Below are 24,269 nucleotides of genomic sequence, written 5' to 3'. Positions count from 1 at the left end.
TACATTGTACACCTAGTATGTTATTACATCCTATCAAGGTATCAGTTCCATTACGGTATATGACACTCTACTCGTGGTTTAGAAACAAATTAAATCCAATTTTCTTTTTTCTTTATTTGACATTTTCTTTATTCTAAAAGAGTAATCCAGAACCTCCTCCTCCTGATCCAGGACTATAAGGAACCCATAGAAAATCCAACAGGAAAGTTCTTTTAATAACACTGTATAACATTGCTCATTTATAGTTTCTTTACGACCTGTTCGTGTTTGTGCGTTTGCAGATGGTACGTGCCGTTGTTCAGCCTCATCTTCCTGATGATCTGCTGCTACGCCCGAATAATCTGCGTGGCCAATGCGAGGGTGAGTGCTCAACACGCGTGCAGTCAGCAGCCGTCCACTGACCGTTTAACTGAATCCTGAAGTGTATTGTGACCTTTTAAAAAATTGACATTAGTAAAAGCTGACATTTCTGATTGCTCAAGAGAGCTTTGATGTTTGTGTGTTTTCACAAGAGTCTAGAAAAATCCCTTGAAATCATTTTCTGTGTCTGATATGTGATATTAAGGTTAGGAGTTGGCTTGAGTGGACAATTTTTCCATGCATTGCAGCAAAAACAGTGCAACTCCAATAGTCAATAATCATTTTAAGGCTCTTTTATTTCATTCTCAGAAGATTATTATAGAAGTAAACATCTATTTGCACCGTAAAGATATAGTGGAGGAATGTCTGGCTGAGCAACGAATGAAGGCACTCTTCCTCTGTGTGTGTTGTAGTACGGACTTCTTTGTTCTTTGTTTGGTTTACACTGTGAGCTGTCAGCATTGTTGCAAATGTTTGCACTGCTAGCTGCTAGCCACCATCTGCATGTTAAAAAGAAGGTGGACACTGCTCGGCTTCATGGCTTCTTTTTTACTATAAATTTGTTGACTTGCTTTGGGACTTGCGTATTAGCTTAATTTCTGAGCATCGGAAGTTGTTTCTTGAAAAAACACAATAGTTCAGACAGTCATAAAAGGTTGGAAATAAGCCAGTAGTTAAGCCAGGTTGTAAGTTTTGTTTCATTAACTTAGGGTTTGTTTAAAAATTCAAGGTCTTTATGCACAACAGTTACAGAGAAGCAGTCGTTGGCCATTATGATCTTACGCAAGATTCCTCGACCAAGGCTCATTTAAATTTGTGTTAAAACAAAAGCTGGAATCTCTAAGACATCGTCTGAGTTGTTACCACATCTTTGCAATATTCCTGGTCAGAAAAGTCAAATGAAAGTGGCATGAAGTCTGAATTACATAAAGACTGTAATTCATTTATCATGAAACTCGGTTTTTCAGTTGGGCAGACAAGCTGTTTGAATAAATCGCCATGGCTTCTCAGTACGTTAGTTTTTTCTAAAAGCATAGATAGTCCTCTAATTATCTTTAAAGCAATTCAACATTCAAAGTTTAGAAAATACATTTCTATTTTGTTGGACTTGCATACCAAAGGGTTGCATCAAAGTCTAATTGAAAGTCTATAGCTGGCTTTCATTCCTTTACCAAATATCCACCTTTCACATGTTCCAACTTCTCATAAAAGCACATCTGTATCGATAATGAGTTTAATTATTGGTTTACATCTTAATTGCTCTCCTCTCCTCTTCATAGCTCTGTGTTATTTTCAATTGTAAGGGCACAGTAGAAGCAAAGAGGGAGCATTCCTTTAAGATTGCATAGCTTTAATTCCCCTCATCTGACAACACACACCACACAGTGTGGCGGTACTGCCAGTGGAAAGGTGGTGGCTGCCTCGAGCTACAACACTTTGTATGTGGGTTCTTGATTTACCAAAAAAAGCAACGGAGAATCAGGTAAAACTATGTCTCACATTAAAAGTAAATCGTGCATGTTAGTATTCTTTATTTGGGCTGGAGAGACAGCGACGGGTGGGTGTGACAGATTTAAAGATAGCCGGGCTGCAGACACATGGCTTCGGAGACAGACAGCAGGTAGCTGAAGGGAGGGGAAGGGAAAAGAGACTACACTGCTCTTTATCATGAATGTGATAAAGAGGATGAATTGAATGTAGCTGCTTTGCCACCTACGTCTCATAACTCATTCAGCTCACAGTATTCAGCCGTCTCTCCGTCAGCCTGCTGTCTCTGTGTATCTCTGTTTCCCACCTTTCTTGTTTTCTCTGCCTCTCTTTTCCTTTCCAGCTCCATCTGTCTCTGTCTTTATCCACCCTCAGTTTCCCGTTCCCAATAATTTTCCTTCCGCGTCTCTTCCCCCTCTTCAGTCTGCCGTTTTGCTTTCTCTATCATATTTATGAAGAGCTCAAGCCTTATCTCTTTTCAGCTGCAGGCTGTCTCACTTGAAAGAGTTTCAAAAGCTTTGCAAGCAGGGTAGGTGGCGCCGCATCGGGAAAAGGGATAAAGCTGAGGAGGCTGAGTGAAGAGAGGCGGGATGTTAGCTGGACGGAGAAGTTTCTCTGCTTTCCAGAGTCAGGCGGGGGAGAGGGGGAGGTTTGCCGGTGAATACTACTTCGTACCTCATTAGTTTACCAAGTCCAAGCTGTTTACAACAGGATTATTTAGAGGAACACGGACACATTCTGAGGGACAGTGTGAGCTCATACTAACTAAAGGATTTGAACAGTAATGAGTCATTATCAGGCGAGACAGAGAGGTCTGAGTGTGTGGGGCTGTGTTTGTTTTATGAATGTGATGTGTACGTCCTTCCTGCATAAGCCTCACGCATCAACACTTTCTGTCTGAATTGCTCGACTTGGGGTGGCACGGCCCTTAAGAGATTGCAACAAAACGGCAGGTACTCACACCGGAGACCTGGCCGCAGCCTAATGAAATTCCTCTTAGCGGGGGTTGTTGATTTGGAGGGGAGGTGGTGCTCTGGAACAAGTTCAGTCTAATGACCAAATGGCTGTTTTTGTTCTTGCACTGCACAAACACACCACGGTCACGCATTGATTTACAATGATAATCACGTCAGCGCGGTGAAACCATGGCAACATTGAGTTAATAAATTGCAGAACAGAGGAGCTGTTAGCCAAAGCGTTCATGCTGCCTCTTTTTGTGTGTGAAGCTCACACAGGGCCTCCAGAGATTTCTCTATGATGGCTTGGGTTACATAAACCCTCTGGTTTCCTAAGGCTCCCCCGCCCGTATCCCACCATTACCAGTCCTAGTCTTGTGCACGGGTGTGTGCGTGTCTGTTTTCCTGCGCGTGGCTGTTGACATTTTCCCTGCATTCCCCCGAGAGAGAGACAGAGGAAGAGCGAAAAGTGTTCCCACGTTTTCTCCGGAGATCTCAGATCTGCCATGTTTTGCTCCACTTTTTCCTTTTTCTTTAGCACTTATTCAAAAAAGGTCCCTCTTTTCTCTGCACCCTTTTGCCTTTTCATCTTCTTCCTCGTGTCATATTGTGTGCGCTGAAGCTGATCAGTACCATCTTTTTGTGAAATGCTTGGAGCTGTCTAAGTGCTCCCCTCTGCATCTAAGCTCTGCACTCTGCTGTGAATTAGGCCATTTTTGCAGAGATGATGTAATAAGATGGAGGGATTCAGGATTGGCGTGAAAGCCAATGTCATATTTGTTCACCTCTAAACCTCAGGTGACTCTCTAGGAAAAAACAACTTGTTAAAATCATCATATTGCTATTCTGCTTTTTGTTGTTTTCCAAAGGAGCTGCCCTCACCTTTTCTTCCCATTGTGTGTCTTTCATGCACAGATGCAGTCATGGTTGGGAACCTTCAACCCGGAGAGAGAGAGACGAAAGGTAAAGCTCTGTCCGATTGTCAGATTTTTTAACACACACTCAACGCATACACACAAGCGTGAGGATTAGTGTGTGTGCGGGATTAGCTTTTGTGCTCGCACGCTGGTAGGTGTCAAACAGCGGGGAGCAATTTGACCTTATGACACCTACGCCTCTCACTGTGTGTGTGTGCCTGTGCATGTTTATTTAAATGTTGGTGCGCGAGCATGCGTACGTGTTTTAAATTTTGGAGCTGAGGTGCCTGTCTGTTTTGCTCCTGACCTTACTGAAACACAAAGGAACTAGAAAAGTTACCTGCCAAATATATTAATACCTAATGAAGTCAGATTGAGAAACAGGACATATGGGGAAAAGAAATCAGGGAATGGAGGAAGGTAGAAAGCTAGTTGTCATTAATTAATATTACATTGAAATGATGAACCCACGTGTGGGCTTATGCTTTTACAGACTACACCTCAAATCTGAAAACACTTAAAAATTGGGGATACTATTGCACAGACTCACCTGGAAGACATTGTTGCACATGATCGTTCACATGGAAAGTAACAGAAAAGGATGGATGGATGGATTAAAAATAGAAAGCCTGGGAGAGAACTTTCTCACCTCCACACAGCTGGCTCATCATGCTGTGAGTTGGGTGTGAATGTTAAACTTCTAGTTTGAAATGTGTCTCGCACAAGTCCCTACACTTTATGGAGGCACAGTACGAAACTGCTGGAAAACATAAACGATTTCTTGTAAAACGCTGTTTCTGGAACGTGTTTGTTCTTTTAGTCTACATCATTTCATCTGGCTATTCTACAGACTATGTTCAAGTGTCCTCCAGCGAGACACCTCACCCTTACCTGCCCACGCCCGGTGCATGAATATGGAGATGACCAATAATTAAAATGTAAAGAAATTCCCAGAGCCTCCTCCACAGAGGTGATCAGAGTCACAGCGTTACTGAGGAAGAGTTGGAAAGGTGCAATCTTGCTTTAGGTTACCTCAACCCTCCTTCCCTTGCTCTAGTGTTACACCTCCACCCTGTAGGGAGAGGTGTGTGTGTGTGTGTGGGGGGGGGGGGGTCAGGTTAGGGTTAAGGTTATGTAGATGCTGCCCCTAAGTGGCAGATGTAATTACTGCACACTGAACTGGCGTAACCCTCACAAGTGACGTGTGTGTGCATGAATGTGTGTCAGCAACATTCTCACACACACACACACACACACACCCTGCTCATCTGGGCTAATTGCTATGTGTTGCACAGAGTGTAAATAAGTCAGCAGTGGTTTCTATCAGACTCTCCGTTTCCCCGTAATTCTCTTTCCCAGTAGCTCACCTTGTTTTCCTCTGTTTTCCTCCCTGCCTTTTGCTTTGGGCTCTCTTCCTTTTCTCCCCTCTCTTTCATATTCTCTCTCTCTCTTCCTCCCTCCCTCCCTCCCTCCCTCCTTCTCTCTCACTCTTGTACTCGTACCCAGCATGAATAAAGCAGCAGGCCAGGTTCATGGGCATGAATATTTATGAGAGTTTATGCACGCGCTGCGATGCTTTAAAACAACAACAACAGCCTCCCCGATCGTGCTTGCCAAGCCAGCGAGCCCTGGCTCATGTGTATGTGTGAGTGTGTGTCTGTGTGTGTGTAGCAGCAGGTGTAAACTAGAGAAAGCGATTCCTGCTGGGTTTCTGAAGACCGCTGGCTCTGGTTATTTCTATTCACTTTGCCACATCCCCCTCCTTCTGCGCCTCACATGTTCTCTGTTACTGTACACAAAGACACCGGACACACACACACACACACACATATACACACACACACACACACACACACACACAGTTTTTGCGTGGTAACACATGTGGTTCTCTGCATCCGACATGCTCAATCCCTTTTTTCTCTCTCTCTGACTCAGCCCGGCACCATCCCCCTCTCTCGCTGTGTGTGTGTGTGTGTGTGTGTGTGTGTGTGTGTGTGTGTGTGTGTGTGTGTGTGTGTGTGTGTGTGTGTGTGTGTGTGTGTGTGTGTGTGTGTGTGTGTGTGTGTGTGTGTGTGTGTGTGTGTGTGTGTGTGTGTGTGTGTGTGTGTGTGTGTGTGTGTGTGTGTGTGTGTGTGTGGCCGGAGTGATGACGTACTTAACGAGTGTTGGCAGTTATCAGGCCCGTCAGTCACATGATTGTGACACATCTCTGTGTGTCCCGAGCAATTTGTTTGCGGTCATGCATGAGAACACAAACACACACCACAAGGTCTTGCAGCAGCGCAGGTCAGCGATGGGGGATATTCAGGAGAGGGTGTTTAGGTCAGGCCGCACACACTCACACACACCTTTTTCAAACACATTTGCACAACTGCTCACACAGCAGCTCAGTCCCGTCGGGTAGCAACAAAGCTGGCTGAGCAAACAGCGAGCTGCTTGTTCGTTATCTTCCCAGGGTGTTTGTTTACTGATCCACACAAGCTCTGCCTTGAGTCACAATGAGAGGTGTCTATTTGTGTGTGTGTGTGTGTGTGTGTGTGTGTGTGTGTGTGTGTGTGTGTGTGTGTGTGTGTGTGCGTGTGCGTGTGTGCGTGTGTGCTCGCATGTGCAGCCTTGATTCTTAGTGATTGTTGCCTCTGCATGTGTGTCATTTATGTGCCAGTTTTGACTTTACATGTCACCAACATCCTGAAGTCCTTTACTCTGAGTAAGCAGCAAGGACAGTTGGGTTTGTCTCTTAAGGGCTCTCAAGAACAACATGTGGCTTTGACAAAACACACACAACTCCTTTTGTAGGGATCCACTTTCCAGCTGCCATGTATGTGTTGCTCCAAGTCCTCAGCAGTACTTCTGGTTGCTTGACAGGATGCTTTTGGGTTTTAACTGTCCCTGAAAATCTTTGTTTTTGGATTTTGGAAAACCAAATTGGGTTGTCAAGGTATTTTAAGGATTATGGAAAATAATTAAAATATGGGCTTTTAGTTCCAGCTAGAACAATCTCACCAAATGTGCCATTTTTAGTTGTTTTGGAGCTTTCTATTGTACCATACCACATCCCTGAGTTTGCTTAGCTGTCATAATATCGTAGGTGTTTAAATCTCCTTATTTACTATTTTCGAAAGGGCTTCTTGTCCATGTTGGCTTAAAAATGGATATTGGAGAAAAGGAAAACTGCTCAACTTGTATCAGACTTTGCAAAAAGGCAATGAAGATAAGAACAGGAAGATCCTTTTTTGTCATTAAAATTTGTCATCCTTTTTTTGTACCTGGCAGAGCAAACGCATGTGTAAAATGAGTCATTAATGCATACCCCTACCCCTTTTATTAATATTTTTTGAGCATGTTTTCCCCTCTCTTCCATGCTTTTCTGTCTATCTTCAGCTTTGCAATCAATAAAGGCAAGACAATAAAAAAACAACATTTGAAAGCTGGATACAGAAGTTGTTAAAACAATTATATGTAGTCGTATAATTACTTATTTCTAAAAGTAAAAGTTATTATTACACTCTCTATCTCTTTCCTAAATTACTTAATGCATTACATCCTCCCACATGGGTGTAATTGTAAAGCCTCTTGAGGCAAGTTTGTCACTTTAAAAAATGTGGTTATATGTATAAAATTGAATCATGAAAAACCCCTTGTGATAATCACTACTCTGTCATTGTCACTCCAAAAATACTTCGTTTGAAAAGTCCTTGAATTTGACGTTGAAACCTGGCGCTGTTACGAGTATTTTTCTCCGAGTGAGGGTGAGCAGTACAGTGGGTGGTAAAGGGGATGGGTTGCTCCCGATAACCGTCTGTAATCTAGCTTGCGTCATTAACGTTGGGACCGCAGTGCCCGCCGCACATAATTACGGTTTCATTCCCCTCTGCTTCCCGAGCAGCGCCGGGGCCTCTGACACGGGAGGACTGTGATTAAAAACACCAGGCTCTTTAGCCGCGCTCCTCCTCCTCCTCCTTCCACTCCTCCTTTTCCACATCCTGTCTCTAGTGCATTGAAATTCCTCAAATGCCTGCCTCTACACCTCACCGAATACTCATCTGAGAGACTGGCTCCGTGCTTTCTTTAAAACACACCCCCCCCCCCCCCCCCCCCCCCCGATGAAATACACCAACAATGGCTCACACATCCACAAATCTTCTTTTCCACTTAGCATCCTTCAGGCTCCCGGGCTTGCCCTTTCCCTCTCTTCCAATGACACAATCATCCCACACACACACGGACCAGGCAAACACACACACTTGAGATGACAATAGGCAGAGCTTGACATGTCCGGTGATGTCAGAGCTCCCGAACATGATGATAGGGCTAAGCTTAATGCTTGCCTTTGGGTTTATGCTGTAACCGTCTGTGATACGGAAACATGACCGAGCTCTGTTCAGTTGATCACACGCAGACAGTATACGTTACACGGTGAATGTTTGGCTCTATTCTATTCTTCTATTATTTGGCACACACACACACACACGACGAAATACCACCGGGGGACTCTCGTGATTTTCATTTGAATTGTTTAAAATGCCTGCGTTAGAGCTTGCACGCCTCGGGGTCTTTCTGGTGAGTAATTAATTTCCAGCATGTGGGGGTAGAGACCAGAGCTCGTGGGCCTGCCTCCTGGCCTCGACTTTCTGTGTGTGTGTTAGAGCGAGAGAGAGAGAGAGAGCGGGAGGCTTTGCGCTGCTATTGCTCTCTAGCCTTAGGGGGGAGGAGGAGGAGGGGGGAAAAACAGCACAGCGCGGAAAATCGATCCAGGGGCCGCGCTTCTCAGCCTCTTCCGGGCGCAGGAGTCCTCCTCCCCGGGGAATTAGATAACGGCTTGTAAAAGCTCTCCCCCTCCTCGGCTTAGAGCTGCTGCTGCTGCTGCTGCTGCCGCATCTCTCCGTCTTCCTCCCCGCCCGTCCGCCAGATATTGAATTCATCCCCCTCCACATTACGGCATAAGCATTGGCTTCCAGTTTAATTGGAATCCCCGTTTCTCCTCATAACTGTGTGGATATTGCGTATTATCAGCAGGTTAATATTTTATTAGGATCTAATTGGCCTTTGTTGTTTGCCTCAGTGCAACGATCCTCCAGTTAAGTGTGTGTGTGTGTGTGTGTGTGTGTGTGTGTGTGTGTGTGTGTGTGTGTGTGTGTGTGTGTGTGTGTGTGTGTGTGTGTGTGTGTGTGTGTGTGTGTGTGTGTGCTTTTTGAGAGACAAGGGTGTTAATGTGAGTATTACGTTTCTCAGTATCACTTTTCTCTCCTCCAGGTTTCCTTGGCTGAGGAGATCAAACCGTTGAAGTGGTATCCCTCCGTTTACCTGCTGGTGTCCACCTTTCCCCTCATCAACAGGTAACACATACCCCCCCCCCCCCCACACACACACACACCTATACCCCACATCAATTTGGCACTCTGTTGTTTTATTGGCATGTTGGCTTCACTGTGCAGCTATCTTATCTCTTCTCAACCCGTCACCCCTCCCTACCTCACCCGCCTCCCCTCTCTTGCTCCCTCTTATCCGAACTCTCAGAAAGCCTCTCTCTCTATAGCAGCACGAGGAGATTGTGTGTGTGAGTGTGTTGGAGGCATAGAGTATTTTATTGGCTTTTTTTTTAAAACCAGGGCTTCACCGGCTGAGGGAAGCGAGCAGTCCAGTAAATGATAACCTCGCTGCTGTTATTACTCCTTCACTCCCTTCCTCCCCCTTCTCTCTCTTTCTCTCCCCCTCTTTCATTTGCTGCCGCTCCCTCCCTTCCTCTACGGGGAGCCCGGTGTGATTGACAGGTCAGGGTTACTAAGTGATTAGCTGCAGCGGCTCTGCTTGTCGCCCCGGCGATGTAGGCGGAGACACAGGTCAATTACAGGGTCAACGTCTCTCAAAGGCTCCGCTTAAACACCGCCCATCCCCCCGTCACCTCACCCCCTCTTCTCCTCCTTCACCTCTCCATCCCTCCTCCCTCCCTCCCCCCAACTGTCGGCTGATGAAGATGACAAACTGCATCCTGTGCAAACCCCAAAACAGCTCCCTCCCTTTCCTCTCTACCCCCTTCCCTCCCTGTCACTTTCTCTTCCTCTTCCTCACGTGCAAAACGTCTTCATTATTTCCCCCTTTTTTCCCTCACCTCTTCCTTCTGTGTTTTGATGCCACGACAATCAATTCAATTCAAATAGCTTTATTAGCATGACTATGAGGACAGCATTGCAAAAAGCTTTGTATAATTAGACAGCTAAACATAAATATACATTTGGAATATAACGGTAAGTTCATAAACATTTTGAACCAAGAAGGTTTTTTTTACAAGGAAAACTATATATTTTTTGAACATGAACTAGAAAATGTATTAAATTGAGGAAACTATAAAAAGTTAAGGTGAGTTATTGATGTTTGTGCAGGATAATGCTGATAATCAATTCATATAATTCTATTATAAAAAACTAAATAACAATAAATATCTCCTACTCTTCCACTTTCCTCTCCTCTGCCACACAAAGCCCTCTCTCTCCCCCCCTCCTTCCCTTCTCTTGAGCAAATACGCTCGCTCGCGCAGCCTTCCTCCAGAGAGCGAACGAGGAGAAAAAAAGGGAATGAATTGCTCTCTCGTCGTCGTCGTCCTCCACCTCCTCCCTCTCCACCTCCCCCGTTCGCAGCGCTGGCTGTGTATATCTCCGGCTCCTATTAATTTGTTAGCCTCCCCTCCCTCTTCCCCTGCTCACTCACCTCCCTCCCTGGCTCATATCCTCCTCCGCCTCGTCCTCCTCCCCTCTTTCTCCAATCTCTCCTTCTATCCCTCCCCTCTGCTGAGTGCTGGAGTGTGTAAAGTGTTTGTCACGGTGCCGTGCTGATGTCGCTGTGCTCTGCCGTGCGGAAGCAGCAGCCTCGGTGTGTGTGTGTGTGTGTGTGTGTGTTTCTGCTCGTGTGTGTAGGCGGGTGGTTGGTTTCGTGTCAAGGCGAATGTGCTGTCGCTGCTTGTTGCCTCGTGTGTGCGCACTTGTTTGTTCGCCTCGACTTGTGTGTCTGTTTGTGAGCATTCCCGCGCGTGTGTGTGTGTGTGCGAGCGCACGTGTGTTTGTGTGCACGTGCACATTTTTATTTTTATTATGTGTGTGCATGCCTATCGTGTGTGTGTGTCTGAGTGGGGGATTATTTCTATCTGAGCTCCAAAGCCTCCTAAACAGGGCTTAGAGAGACGGCCCAGGGCAGCAGCTAAAGCCGTTGGGTAGAGCTCTCTCTCGCTCTCTCCCTCTTTCTCTCCACCCTTCTCTACATCTCTCCCTGCTGCTCTCTCTTTCTTTCTCTCTCTCTCTCTCTCTCTCTTGCTCCCTCCTGCCCTGATCCATTGCGTTAATACACAGACACTCCCACACACAAACACACTCTTGTTTTTGGCCCTCATCTGCTCACACACGTAAAGACAGTCACACGCCACACACAATTTTAATCTGTTCCAAATGCACACTGGTAAATGTGTTAATTCGACACCAGCTGTTGCGAATTGAAATGGGAAAGCGTTTCTACTTTTTTCCTCGCCCGCGCTCACACACACACACACGCATGGTTGAGTCATTATACACCATTTTACCCTACACACACTCTCTCGCTCTCTCTCTCCCACTCTCTCTCTCTCACTCATTGACGTGTCCTCGTTTGGCAACACAAAAGTAGCACCAGACACTCGCACCTTCGCACTTATCCCTCCTCCTTCTCCTCCTCTGTCTTTGTCCTTCTTTTCCATCCCTATTTGCCACTTCAATCTCTCTCTCGCAGCTCGTGTGTGTGTGTGTGTGTGTGTGTGTGTGTGTGTGTCTGTGTGTGTGTGTGTGTGTGTGTGTGGAAGCACTGCCCGGGCACGACTAGAGTTTTCACAGTCTGCTTCTCACATCGCCTCCCCTGTGTGCTTTATGGTGTGGGTGTGTGTTTGTTTACAAGGCTTGTCTAGATTCCTACTGTGCGCGCTTGTACGCCTGTTTGCATAAATAAGCCCTCTCCTCGGAAACCTAGCTGCTGATTTCTGTGGCGCGCCGCAGCTTGACATGCAAGTGCTCCTCCTGGACAGCCTGCTTGTCTTTTTACGAGAACTCTGCGCTCTGTGCTTAAACACCTCCCCCTCTCCGACACCACACGTTCCCCTTTTGACACCAAACGCAAATAAACTGGCATCCCCATTTAGTGTCTGCTTTTTCTCTCATCTTCAAGGCTTTCTCTCCAAGCCCTAAGCTCCAAAGCATGGCACATCGCAGGAGAACTATAGATGCCTTTAAGCAATCAGTGTTTCGTGCCCGGCAGAGGGGTGCTTCAGCGTGGATGAATTGGCCCTGGCGGCGGGGCTTGAACCGGTGATTTGTCTCTAACCTTGAGTTCACCCTGTCGCTCCAGGAGGCAGCTTGCAACCTCCTAGTTATTCTTGGTTTCCCTCGATGCTGCATGTGGGTTGTGTGGTGTGTATAGCCCTATACGTGCTTGGAGGGGATTTTTTGTATGGGCTCCCTACAGCGCCTTAACCCCCCCCCCCCCCCCCCCCCCTCCGCCTTTCTCTGGAGGAGATCTGATTTCCCTGCTCCAGGCGAGCAGCGAGAACAAGACGGTGTGTGCGTGTGCATCTGTGTGAGCGTCTCTGCTTTTGTGTGTGTGCGTGAGTGTGTGTGTGTGTGTGTGTGTGTGTGTTTGTGTGTGTGCGCCCGCACACGCAGCCCGGGCCAGGCAGACCTTCCCCATCTCCGTTCTGCGCTTTGAAAAACGAGGGAGGAAATCTCAGAGCAGCAGTTATTATTCATCCCTCAAAGCAAACGGGGAGGAGAGGGGGGAGGAGGAGGAGGAGGAGGGGAGGAGGGAGGGAGGGATGGATGGAGGGAGGGAGGAAGAAAGAGAGAGCCAAACGAGAGGGATGAAGAGGGGGCTGGGGGGATACATTAACTCTTATCTCCCTGTATTTGGCATTCTGCATCCCAGGATGCACTCTTTCTCTTTCTCTCACTCCTGTTTTCTCTTTCCTTTCTACACTCCCTTCCTTCCGTTCCTCGCCTCTCAGAATATCTTGCATTCAGCGCGTGGGGATGCGTGTTTGTGCCTTGGTGTGTGTAGGCTGGTGTGTGGTTTGTACTGTATATCCTAATATCTTTCCTGGTGTTTTGTTTACTTGAACCACTGAGCTCCTCAGATGCTGAAAGGCAGTATGCAAGGTTCCAACTCTTATCTTTATTTATCTGCAAACCTTTCTTATTTATCCATCTCCTGGAACTCAGTTGACTTTGTTTATTAAAAATAAGTTTTCAGTTTGATATAGCTTACAGGTATTTGATATTTTTTCAAATTTGTCGACGAAACTATAATTTCTCTTACGTTTTGTGTTGCTTTGATTTCTGATGTGTGATTCTCTAGGTTCTCATGACTGGATTTGATACATTTAAGTATAATTTCATACACTACAATAAATACCATTAAGAAAGCACATAGGATGACAGTTCTCATTATCTGTTCGGATGTTCAAATTATATTTGACATTCTTTTTACTGCTTTTGAAATACAAAACAAAAATCCATCAGAAGACGATTGCGGTGTCACATGTCGTGCTCTTTGAACACCATGATTGCCCACATGATAGCTTAGCTATGTGTGAGTGTGTAGGCCAGATAACATTTAGGTGGATATATGACCATTCCTGTGTGTGTGTGTGTGTGTGTGTGTGTGTGTGTGTGTGTGTGTGTGTGTGTGTGTGTGTGTGTGTGTGTGTGTGTGTGTGTGTGTGTGTGTGTGTGTGTGTGTGTGTGTGTGTGTGTGTGTGTGTGTGTGTGTGTGTGTGTGTGTGTGCTGTTACGTCTCCAGCAGTGATCGGTGTGTAACTGGAGACAGAGAGCCCCGTAGCCATTCGTCTCCTGTTGAGCAGCGGCGACGCTCTGCTATTCATCCCCATTTAGCGAGACAGAGAGCTGGCCTACAGGGCTGTGTGAAGTGCAAACACACACACACACACACACACACACACACACACACACACACACACACACACACACACACACACACAGGGCAGGCACCGGCGTATATTCTGGACACACACAAACACAGACGCTAAAGATTTAATATCCTAGTAGATTTTATTATAGACAAAAAAATACACATTTGTATGAGTGTAAATCAATTTGCAGACTCGTGGACAAACACACACATTATAACACGTATGAAGAGAAAGCCCAATATACAAGACTATACTCCGCATACCAACTACAGACAGGCACGCATAGAGGCACATACATTCATATACATGTATACGGTAGCACGCACAAATGCTATAGGAGATACAAGATAACGTCCCTCACACACACATAGACATGTGCACGCATTCACAAGCGCATGCAAACACAAACGCATAAACACGGACACACACACCCTGCTCCCCCTCCCTCTGCTCTTTCGGGCACGTCTTTAAATATTCATCACTCTGGCTGCTCTGAGAGTGCCGTAAACGCTGCCTCACACTCCAGGGAATCGCTAAAGCCTACTCTATCATCTGCTCTCCCTCCCTCCCTTTCTTTCTCTGTCACACACATACACACAAACACACACACACACACACACACACACTTCTGGCCACAGCCACTCACAAGCATAAAATCACGTGCACCCACACTCAAAGTCACAGTCAGTGGCATCGCTGGACACACAGACACACGCCAGTACATTAATCAGGATCAAGGAAAAACATACGCAGCAATGGACAACGAACTGTTTTTTTGCCTGAGTGTGTATTTGTGTGTGTGTGCCACTGGCTGCTCGGAGCACTGAAGGTTGAGTGGTGTTGTGTTCCAGGAAACAGGATGTCTCTTTGTTTGGGTTTTTTCTGAACGTTAGCCGCTTCTGTCCCCAAGGTCTGTGTGTTTTTTGTCTGTCAGTGTATGTGTGCGCAACCGTGCAGGTGTGCATGCTCACATGTTTGTGTGTTTTCGTATGTGGTCCGTTTGTGTGTTTCTGACCGATTCCCGAAATATTGGTTTTGGCACAGTTTTTTTGCATCTGTGGGTTTGTGTATAATGTGAGTCATGCCTGTGACTGTGACGGAAATCCCCGTGTTGACCCTATGCTGTCCATATCTATAGAGCACACCATGTTGCTGCAGAGTTCCCAAGCATCAAAGCTTTATGCACATTTGAGCGGCTGATCACATGTTGTCACTGGACAATAAAAGGTCTGTGCTCACTCTTTGCCGTCCTCAAGGCCGCCACACATTTACAAGTAACAAGTTGTAAACCCAGACAACCTTTGGAACCTGTGTATCCACACCTCAGGTTTTCTCCTGATTAAATGTCAATCATTGAATAGAACATGTAGTTATTCACATCTTAAAGTGTTAAAACTGCAAAAGTCCAATCATTCTGAAGCATAATTAGCTGTCTTGGAACGGTAGCAATTCCTAGTTAATTGTTACCCTTGTGTTTGTTTGTGGGGAATTGTTTATTTTGTCATCTGGTGTTACTATTTTATTTCTCTAATTGGACCTACATTTAATTACAAAGTGAATACAAATTGTCTCTTGAGTCTAAAAGCACTCTGCAGGTAGTACACTCTAGTAAGTAAGTATCACCACAGGTGATCATAGTCTATGTAGAAATTAAAGTATCATCTATAAATCCACCAAATAGTGCACCAAGTGGTTTTATCCTCAGAAATTAACGCTGATAACACATGTTCAGTTTGATTACGTTTTCATGCCTTCCTTGTCATATCTGGACCCAGCCAAACTTTAAGAGCGTTTAAAAGAAATCACATTGAATCAGATTCTGACCTTACACCGTGTCAAAGGATTAAGCTCGTTTTGGCAGAATTATCCCTTTTTAGTCAGATGAAAGTTCAGATTTGCTGTCAGCAGCTGCACAAGGGACTTGTTTTGGCACTTCGAGGCATGTGATTCGTCTGGAGGAAAAAAGAAAAAAAGCAGTCAGTCAGTCGAAAAGAAGAAGAAGAAGAAGAAGTGCAGTCAGGGTTAGGATGACTTCTCTGTCTGGCTGCCCTCCACTCTCTGGAGGGAGTTCTCATCCGAGCTGTTACAGTACGCCTCTCCCACGGCTCCGAGGATGTTCGGCACAACAATTAGAGGCAAGCAAAAAAGGTGAACTCTGATGGAGGGAGGAGAGAAAGTGATGGCTGGAAAGTGGTATAGACTGGCAGGGTGGGATATTGGAAGAGATAGGGGGAGGCAGCGGATGAGGGATTTTGCAGCGAATCTCGAGGGTGAGAGAGAGAGACGGGTTCAAAGAGTGACTGACAGCATGATAGATGGAAGGTCTGAATAAGTGAGCAAGGCTCGGAGACGCTGTGCGAGTGCTAATGATTGACTTCATGCGTACAGGTGGCAACAGGCTTCAGCTGAACGCTACATGCGCCTGCCTCCGTGTGCGTGGGTGTGAACGTGTGAGTGTGTTTATTGTTGTTGACCGTTTGCTCCCAAGTCATACAGTACACACAATATCATCCCTGTTGTCCAACACCAGTCAGCCAACTGTGAGACTCACTCGACTGCACCACACACACACACATACACACATACACACACACACGCAGCAGCTCAGCCAGGCATCGCCCGCAGCCACACTCTCCTTCCCACCACTGCCTCCCTCATTCATCTTTCATTAGCCCGGCTCACACAGGAGAAACAGCCTCCCCCCTCCTCCTCCTTTTCCACACGCCTCCACCCATCGCTCCCTTCTCTCTCTATCTAACCTCCTCGCCTTTTTTTTCTCCCTCTCCTCTTATCGTGGTTTCTCTCGCACGTAATCTCTTTTGTTTGTCTCGCTCATGTCTTGCAATCTGTCTTTTTGGATATCTCTTCCCCCTCCTCCTCCTCCTCCTCCTCCTCCTCCTCCTCCTCTACCTAGCTCTTTACCTCCTCTGCTTTTTAGTCTTTTCCTTTCAGCCACACTCCTTTAGCCCTCCTCCTCCTCCTCCTCCTCCTCCTCCTCCTCCTCCATTGCTCTCGGCCCTCGTTTCCCTTCGCAGCCTCACTCTTGCACATTCTCACCTCTTTATCGTGTTCTCCTTTCCTCTCCCTCTCTCCTTCCTGTGCGGTGCTGTTTCTCTGACACTCGTCTCCCCCCCTGCCTCCCTCCCCTCCCCTCTTCCTGTCTCTCTCTCTCGCCTGCTCTTTCTTTCCTCCTTTCATTTCGCTCTCCGTCTCTCCCTCGATGGAGGGGAAAGGCTCTTCGGCTCTAATTGCGGCTGTTCCGTTGCCATGGCGCGTGTTGCTCGGCGCTGCGAGGTGCTGTGTGTGTGTGTGTGTGTGTGTGTGTGTGTGTGTGTGTGTGTGTGTGTGTGTGTGTGTGTGTGTGTGTGTGTGTGTGTGTGTGTGTGTGTGTGTGTGTGTGTGTGTGTGTGTGTGTGTGTGTGTGTGTGTGTGTGTGTGTGTGTGTGTGTGTGTGTGTGTGTGTGTGTGTGTGTGTGGCAGGCAGATGATTGCTTGCTGCCAGCTCTCGTTTCCCGGACGCCGATCGCATTTCTTTGCGGCAGCAGGAAAAAAAAATGAGACGCCAGAAATAGCCCCCCTTCACACAGACCCACTCACTCTCACCGCTGTGCTGTCAGAGAACCACACACGCACAGACACACACAACGGCAAACGCACACACAAACACGCACCCACAGCATTTCCTCTCCACCTGACATCCTCAATGCACATGACCTGCGTTATACTGTGTGTACCCACCTACGCACAGGCCATGGTGTGTGTGTGTTTGTGTGTGTGTGCGCGCGCACATGTGTGTGCACGTGTGTGTCGTGCGCGTGTGTTTGCATGTCCACATGTGTCCGACTTCCTCCGTGTGTGTGTGTGTGTGTGTGTGTGTTTCCTGCATCTCTAAGGAGGTTGTGTGGGGACTCCTGATTTATTTCACCTTTAATGGGAAGTGAAATGAATGTGAGCAGCAGCTGGTCTGGTCCTCGGAGATACAGCAGTACGCTAACCCAGAAAATAGGCAGCGTCGCTCCGAAACGGTCCTTACTCCGACAAGTGCCAGGACACGCCACTTTGGGCTTCACAGGCTGCACTGTTGGTTTTATTTTAGGCCAGATTTAGGCATTTAGTTGACACCATTACCCCAAATGACTTGCAGCAGGTAGGTTCTCATTATAGATTGGCCTGCAACTTTTGGGCATCCCAACTTTCTTCCTCTGTCACAACTTTTAAAGAGGTAGTTGGAGGGTAAACAGAGAAAGATTAGTAGCCAATAAACCTTGAAACCTTTGCAGCAAAAGAGGATAAGAGGGGATTATAACCAGATTTGAGGAAGAATCTCCATAATCATCTTCTGCGCTGTTCACCTGCAGTTCTCACTGGGTCTTTAAAGGCAGTCGAATGGGTCTTAATGATGTGCTTTCTTATGCCTTATTCCTACTGCATGGTTCGACTCAACTCACTTTTGGCACCAATGCTCAGAGTAGGCCATGGATGTATAAATAGAAATGGACGCAGAGTAGTTGCTGAGGAGCTGAATGAACCTGAATAGCTCAATTACTGAGTGATATAATTACCTGGATCATCCTTTGATCTTCTACATCTATCGGCCAATGAAGTACATGCCCTCGCGTTTCACCTCAATCCCGCCTCCTAGCTGCTCGTCTCGGCTTATTCACATGATCGGAGAAGGGAAAATATCGCATTCACATTATTTTGCTGATTTACCGATGTCTATTCCCCAATGTAATTCAATGGGGAAATTTCCTTTTGTGTATCACACGACTGGATCGGAAGTTGTAATTTCCCCGATTTGGTCACTTTAAAGAATGGCTTCAAGACCAGCAATATTCTTTGGGGGTTGGTGTAAGCAGTTTCATTGGCAGTACAGCTGGAAACTATGAGTACATTTGTATTAATCCTGTCGTATGCACTTCATCAATTGTATGGCATAGTGTACGTACTGTGGGAATTTGTTTTGCATAATGCCATTTTTGGGAAATCTCGATTGAAAAAAAAGTTACCGTTGAAATATAAACTGTTTTAAGTCATTTAAAATAACAATATACCTTTATCTTTCTTTAGAAATATGGACAATTTGGCTAACCGTCAAACATCGAAACAGAAAAACTTAACTTATTGTTGCAAGCTAACGTTGTTCGGTTGCTGACATTATTGTTAGCAATATTGTTGTTGTTTGCTGGAATAGACTCTAAAAATGTTGGAATAGTTTGTATCAAAATTGGATTGTTCACTCATTTGCTTTCATGCACAAAGTAACATTGTCGTTATGTCTTTGCTGTCCATGTGTTTGTTCAGAGGTGTGCAATGCTGTCACTATTGGCAACACTGTTGTACCATTTGTTTTAAAATTCACCAATTTGAGTTGGGACAATAGTTTGAAATACAACACTTGTGCTGTTACCAAAGCCGTTCTCATTTTAACCGACTGAAGATATGTTTCCTCTGACTGTCGGTCACATGTAGATGAGTGACTGTGGTGTCTCATTTAACTCTTGTAACCACAACACAACAGTGGTTCTCTTCCTCAAATGGTTGGTTTTGTATCTTCCTTCCCTTCGGGGCACCAGGTGCTCAGGGATGACTTTCACGACACCGAGGTCAACCACCACGGCCACTTAGTTCACTCTGCACACCCAGCCCAGGACCACAGGGGGAAAACGCTATGAGCTGTGTGTGGTTTGATTCTCTCGCTAATAGATCAATAAAAGACATTAGCGGCGGGCTAACCCGACGAGCAGCGCTAATACAGGGTTAATCCAGGGTTAATGGCTAAGCAGCATCGTTCTTGGAGGCAGCCATTAGTTTGCAGCCACACCACACAATATCAGGTTCTCCTTCCAGTGATGCCCCAGGCTCCCGGGGAGATAGGCGCAGCGAGGGGAATTGAAAAGAAAAGATTCTAGGATCGCCCATGAGTCAAGAGGAAAATGAGATATCCAGACAGATGAAACTGAATGCAAAGAAATGGGAGAGATAGCGTAGAAGGGGGGGAAGGGCCGTTTGTAGGAAACGTGCGCGGAATGAAAAAAAAGAAGGAGAAAATGGGACGGTGAAATTGTGGTCAGGAGAAGCAGGAAACTGAGATGAGAGAAAAGGGAGAGAAGCCGAGGAAGGGAGTTGAGCGCTACTCCTCTCCCTGTCCTTGTAAAGTGCTGCGTGCTGTCGAGGCGGCAGCCAAGAATGTGTCAGCCCAGCCGTCTCACGCTGCCTAATGGGCTCTTAAACGCTGATATAAAGCTCACTCGCTCTTTCGCCCTGCCCTTTTTTCTTTCTCTCCCCCTCTCTTTTTCTGCCTCTGCCGCCCGCTCTCATTACCTCTTCTTCTCACCCCTAACCGCAGTCTGTCACTCAACTGTCCTCTCTCCCCTTTTCTGTGGCTCTGTCTATCAACCTCTCGCTCTCTGTCTTTACCGTTTCTTTCTCCTGTTGCTGCCTCTCTACTCCTTATGACTTCTCTTTCGATTACTTCAACCTCAGCACTGAAGCTCTCTTGCAGGTTGTCTCTTTATTTACAACTTTTAATGGATAAACTCAATACTCTCTCTTTTTTGCTCTTTCCTCCTACAGACTCCATAATGCCTTCTACCCACTGGATCCATCCTTTTCGCTCACCCTGTTGCATGTCCTGTCAGCACCACTCCACGGCTTGGCGAATGCCTTTGTCTTTAGCCTGGACAGGGATTGGTGGAGCCTACTGAGCCCTACTGGCATGCAGGTACAGCAGCTGCACACACATACATCTATAGCCCTGTTAGGACATGCTCAATAAATGTGTTTGGAATTGAACAAATTGATCATGTCGGAATAAGTCCCCAAGACATTTTCCCTTAAAAGTTGCCAAGCTAAACAGAAGATTCTTCAGCCAGGTTGCTTTGTGATGCTGTATTTATGCCCTTTTTCAGGTTCATATTAGTATTTTGTGCCTCTGCTTGGACATGTTTCCATGTTTCTTTATTTTTATTTGTATCATACTCCCTGCATTTGCTATCCATTGTCAGGTTGCAGCAATTCAAGTGCTTATTGACAAGCCTAGAATGTAATCAACTTTTTAATGGGACTGAGCACACAGGGAAATTAAGTCTCTCTTTTACACATCTTACGTAGGAGCAGTGGGCAGCTATTATATATTCAGCTCCAGGGGAGCAGTGTGGGGGTCTGGCACCTCACCAGTGCCCAGGGGGCAAACTGGAACCGCTCCAGGCACCAGGCCACATGCTGTATTTGGTTCTTTAGGGACTTGAACCGGCGCCCCTCAGGTTTCAAGTTAGTTTTATGTGATCGGAAAGTTAATATCGTTGGGTTTTGGGCTGTCAAGCAATATTTTTGGACCGTTTACACACGGTATTAATGAATAAAATCACTGTTAATTGTAGCCTTTAAATAATGTTGAATGCATCTTTATTTCATAACGACGTTTTAGAAAGAAGTTAAAAATTGAAAAAACAGTGAACTGTGTGTAATCCTGCAAAAAGTGTATTCTGAGTTCCTCGCTCCAGAGTTTGTAATGAGACTATTTAACTTTCCAAATTGAACGGTACCATCTGTCACAAGTGTTTACGAATCATCTACACGAGAAATAACGCTGGGTCTGATACCAAAATCCCCTTATTTAAATACTGAAATTACAAATAACTAAGACTTTCTTTTTTTAATATATTTTACAAATGGTGCTTTCACAGAAATTTAATGAAGAACTAATTGATGTTGAAGATTTTTTTTTTTTTACAATTTAACAGCAAATCCTAACGGTTGCATTTCAATAAACATCACAATAAATAGCATTCCCCACAGATTTGTCTCAATCCACTAACATTGATAGTAACTGCGGATGTGAGCCAAAGCTGGTATTGAACCAGAAAGAGAAAAAAACACTCTGCGGTCTCAGTTCACACACACACATACACACACTCACTGCTACCCACTCAGTGTCACCAACCACGTTGATAACGGGTCATGAGCACAATGTGGAAGACTGGAATGTGTGGTATGACCTTCAACCCAAATGTCAATGTTGCACTGTGGTGAGTCGGGAGAGACACACAGAGAGACAGAGGAGTGAAATGGAATCTGAATGTGTTCGTAAATCACAGACAAAATGCTGTTTGTGTGTGTCAGAGAGAGAAAGACAGAGGGAAGGTGAGACAGAAAACGACAGAGAGAGAGGGAGCGGGTGGAAGAGAGAGAGAGACAGGCGGCGGCGTGTGTGTTCGTGCTCTATCGTGACTAACAGCCGGTTGTTATTCATCTTGGCATGCGACTCCCAGCAGCCCCCACACATCAGGTGCGAGATTGGGGGTGGAGAGGAGGGGTGAGGGAGAGAAGGAGGAGGTGCTGGGGGGGGGGGGGGTTGAAACAGCGTCAAAGCATTCCTCACTCAACGCTACAAATCTGCGCTTTCGTACCAGACGCACCCCCACTCCTCCTCACCCTGTCTCCCGTGCTGTTTGCCTGCGGTGCATTTACATGCGTTTAAAGGGATTGGCTCAGGTCTTCATACACTACTCGCATGCCTCGTGTACGACGAACAGGTCCCTCCTCTTCATACTCACCAGTAATTGATCCCCCCCTGATGTGGCAACAGTGTAGGAAACTAAATCGTTGTTCCTTTCAGGTTCTTTTCAATTTTTGATTCATGTTTTTGCACTTTGTTAATAACTTTATGTGCGTTTCCAAGTTTCATTGGCATATATTTCAAATGCAAAATTGTGACCTTAGGCCATCTTGAATGTCGGCAAGAACTTAGAAGCATTTAGGATTTAATAGCTAAATAACTAGTTCTGAATATGAAGGTGTGAAGTAATGCGATGTTAACCATCAGTCAGAGACTAGCTGTAGAGAGTTACTACAATCTCACTATAAACTTCATGATTGTGTCATTAAACAAACTGAAAGGGAAAGGTGCATGGGAAGCGAGTGTTGTCTTGTTAAAGAGGCCCTATCATGCTTTTCAGGAGTTTCCCTTTTCTGTAGTGTGGTATATAGGTTTTTGTGCATGTAAATGGTCTGCAAAAGCTACAATTTCAAAGTTCCTTCCAGAGCGAGTTTCTCTCCCACACTCTCCCCCCTGCCTGAAACACCTCCATTGGACTCCTCTGTTTACTTTGTGACATAATGACATCAGTATGGAACACTTGCACTTCTATTGGCTAGCGCTACAACACATTGTACGTGATAGGCTAAGGGGCGGGACATTTCTAAGCAGTCGAGCAATCCCAAGAGAGCCGGCCAGCTAATCAATCAGTGCATACTGGGCTCTGGTTTCAGACAGAGGGTGAAAAGAGGTGCTGCAGCACAGTCAGTATGAGAAAAATAAAGAGCTTTTTGAGTACAAATATGAACCTGAAATTATTATTATAAGTTTTCTCTATATCATTGTGACTTTCCGAGGATGTCGTTACCCGATATTCAATGCAAATAAATGACACCTGCCGTTAGAATGTGTCTCCATGACTCTTCAATGACCACTTGAGAATGAATCTCCCCGCTTTACATGCAAATAAACTTGTACAACATTATCGTTTGCATATACATTTAGGCTACATATTTGAATGGAAAATAGTCTTTGTCACTGGTTTCTTGTATGCGAGTGTATAAAAGTCAAATGGTAATGTAATACAAACCATACATTCATGCAGGCTTGATAATCCTTAGGTTTTTCAATTATCTTAAAACAACTCTGATAGTAATTTGTACATACAGTTCAAACAAAAAACCACAGAAAGTTTTTCTAGATTCATTCAAATACAGGCCAAAAAATCAGGCTGAATTTGGAGCCTACAGTGTAGTCTATGTTCTGAGTGAGGGTGGAGGAAATGGGGGCAGGGGTTTCAATTGTTTGTCTAAGGGGAGCTCCAAGTGTCAAAACACTGTCACCCCTGTCAAACACACACAGACACTGGTGGCAGAGGCTGCCGCGCAAGGTGCCAGCTGCTCATCAGGAGTGATAAACATTCACACATTCACTCGTAGCGCCGTCACAGCACACGTCTCAATATACAGGTCTACCCTGCCCAAATAAAGGTTAAATGTCAAAGAACACTTTGACTGCAGGGGCCAGGGATCAAAACGCCAAATTCATGATTACGTGACAACTGCTCTACCTACTGAGCAAGAGCTACGACTATGACTGAAGGGTTTGAAGGAAGAATCTGAAAAAAAGTGCCCCTTTTTCTCATTTTTTTCAACTGAGAATCGAAATGCAAAACTTAAAATAAAACCAAAGATTTACCAACCATTCCTGCGCTTGAGAGCATTTACCAGTCCTAGTTAGTGCTCAAACTAAAGATACAATAACTAGGTTACTACAGTCTTCATAAACATGTCTACTAATCCCCTATGTGACCAGATTTCTGTCAGTTACCTTGTTCCTCTTGTGCATGTCAACTTTCTCTCTGCCTCGTATCTTTTGCTATATCTAGCCCTGCGTTGTTTCTTTTCATCTCTTCCTCGCAGTCTTCGACTCCTCTCTTCCTCCATCTCTTTCTTCATATCTCTATCTCTAGCTCTCTGTATGTGTCTCTCTTCCCGTGCCTCTTCTGTTGCCTGTACCCTGTTACAACATATCTGGTATTTATCTCTCTTACATTATTTCTGCCGCTCATT

At 45.6% G+C, this 24,269-nt stretch overlaps 1 protein-coding gene across 1 annotated transcript in view; it reads left to right on the top strand.

The window, feature by feature from the left end:
* The window catches only part of si:dkey-100n23.5, a 44,833-nt gene that overhangs the window by 16,469 nt on the left and 4,095 nt on the right, over positions 1-24,269 (top strand). The window contains exons 9-12 of the mRNA XM_063886965.1: positions 282-360; positions 3,720-3,767; positions 8,975-9,057; positions 20,235-20,382. Coding sequence (XP_063743035.1) covers positions 282-360; positions 3,720-3,767; positions 8,975-9,057; positions 20,235-20,382 — 358 coding nt within the window. The remainder of the gene's footprint in view (positions 1-281; positions 361-3,719; positions 3,768-8,974; positions 9,058-20,234; positions 20,383-24,269) is intronic.

This window comes from Eleginops maclovinus, chromosome 7 (genome assembly GCF_036324505.1).
Source record: "Eleginops maclovinus isolate JMC-PN-2008 ecotype Puerto Natales chromosome 7, JC_Emac_rtc_rv5, whole genome shotgun sequence".
Taxonomy (NCBI): Eukaryota; Metazoa; Chordata; class Actinopteri; order Perciformes; family Eleginopidae; genus Eleginops; species Eleginops maclovinus.
Note: the sequence above shows the minus strand (reverse complement) of the source record. Positions and strands in the feature narration are given on the sequence as shown.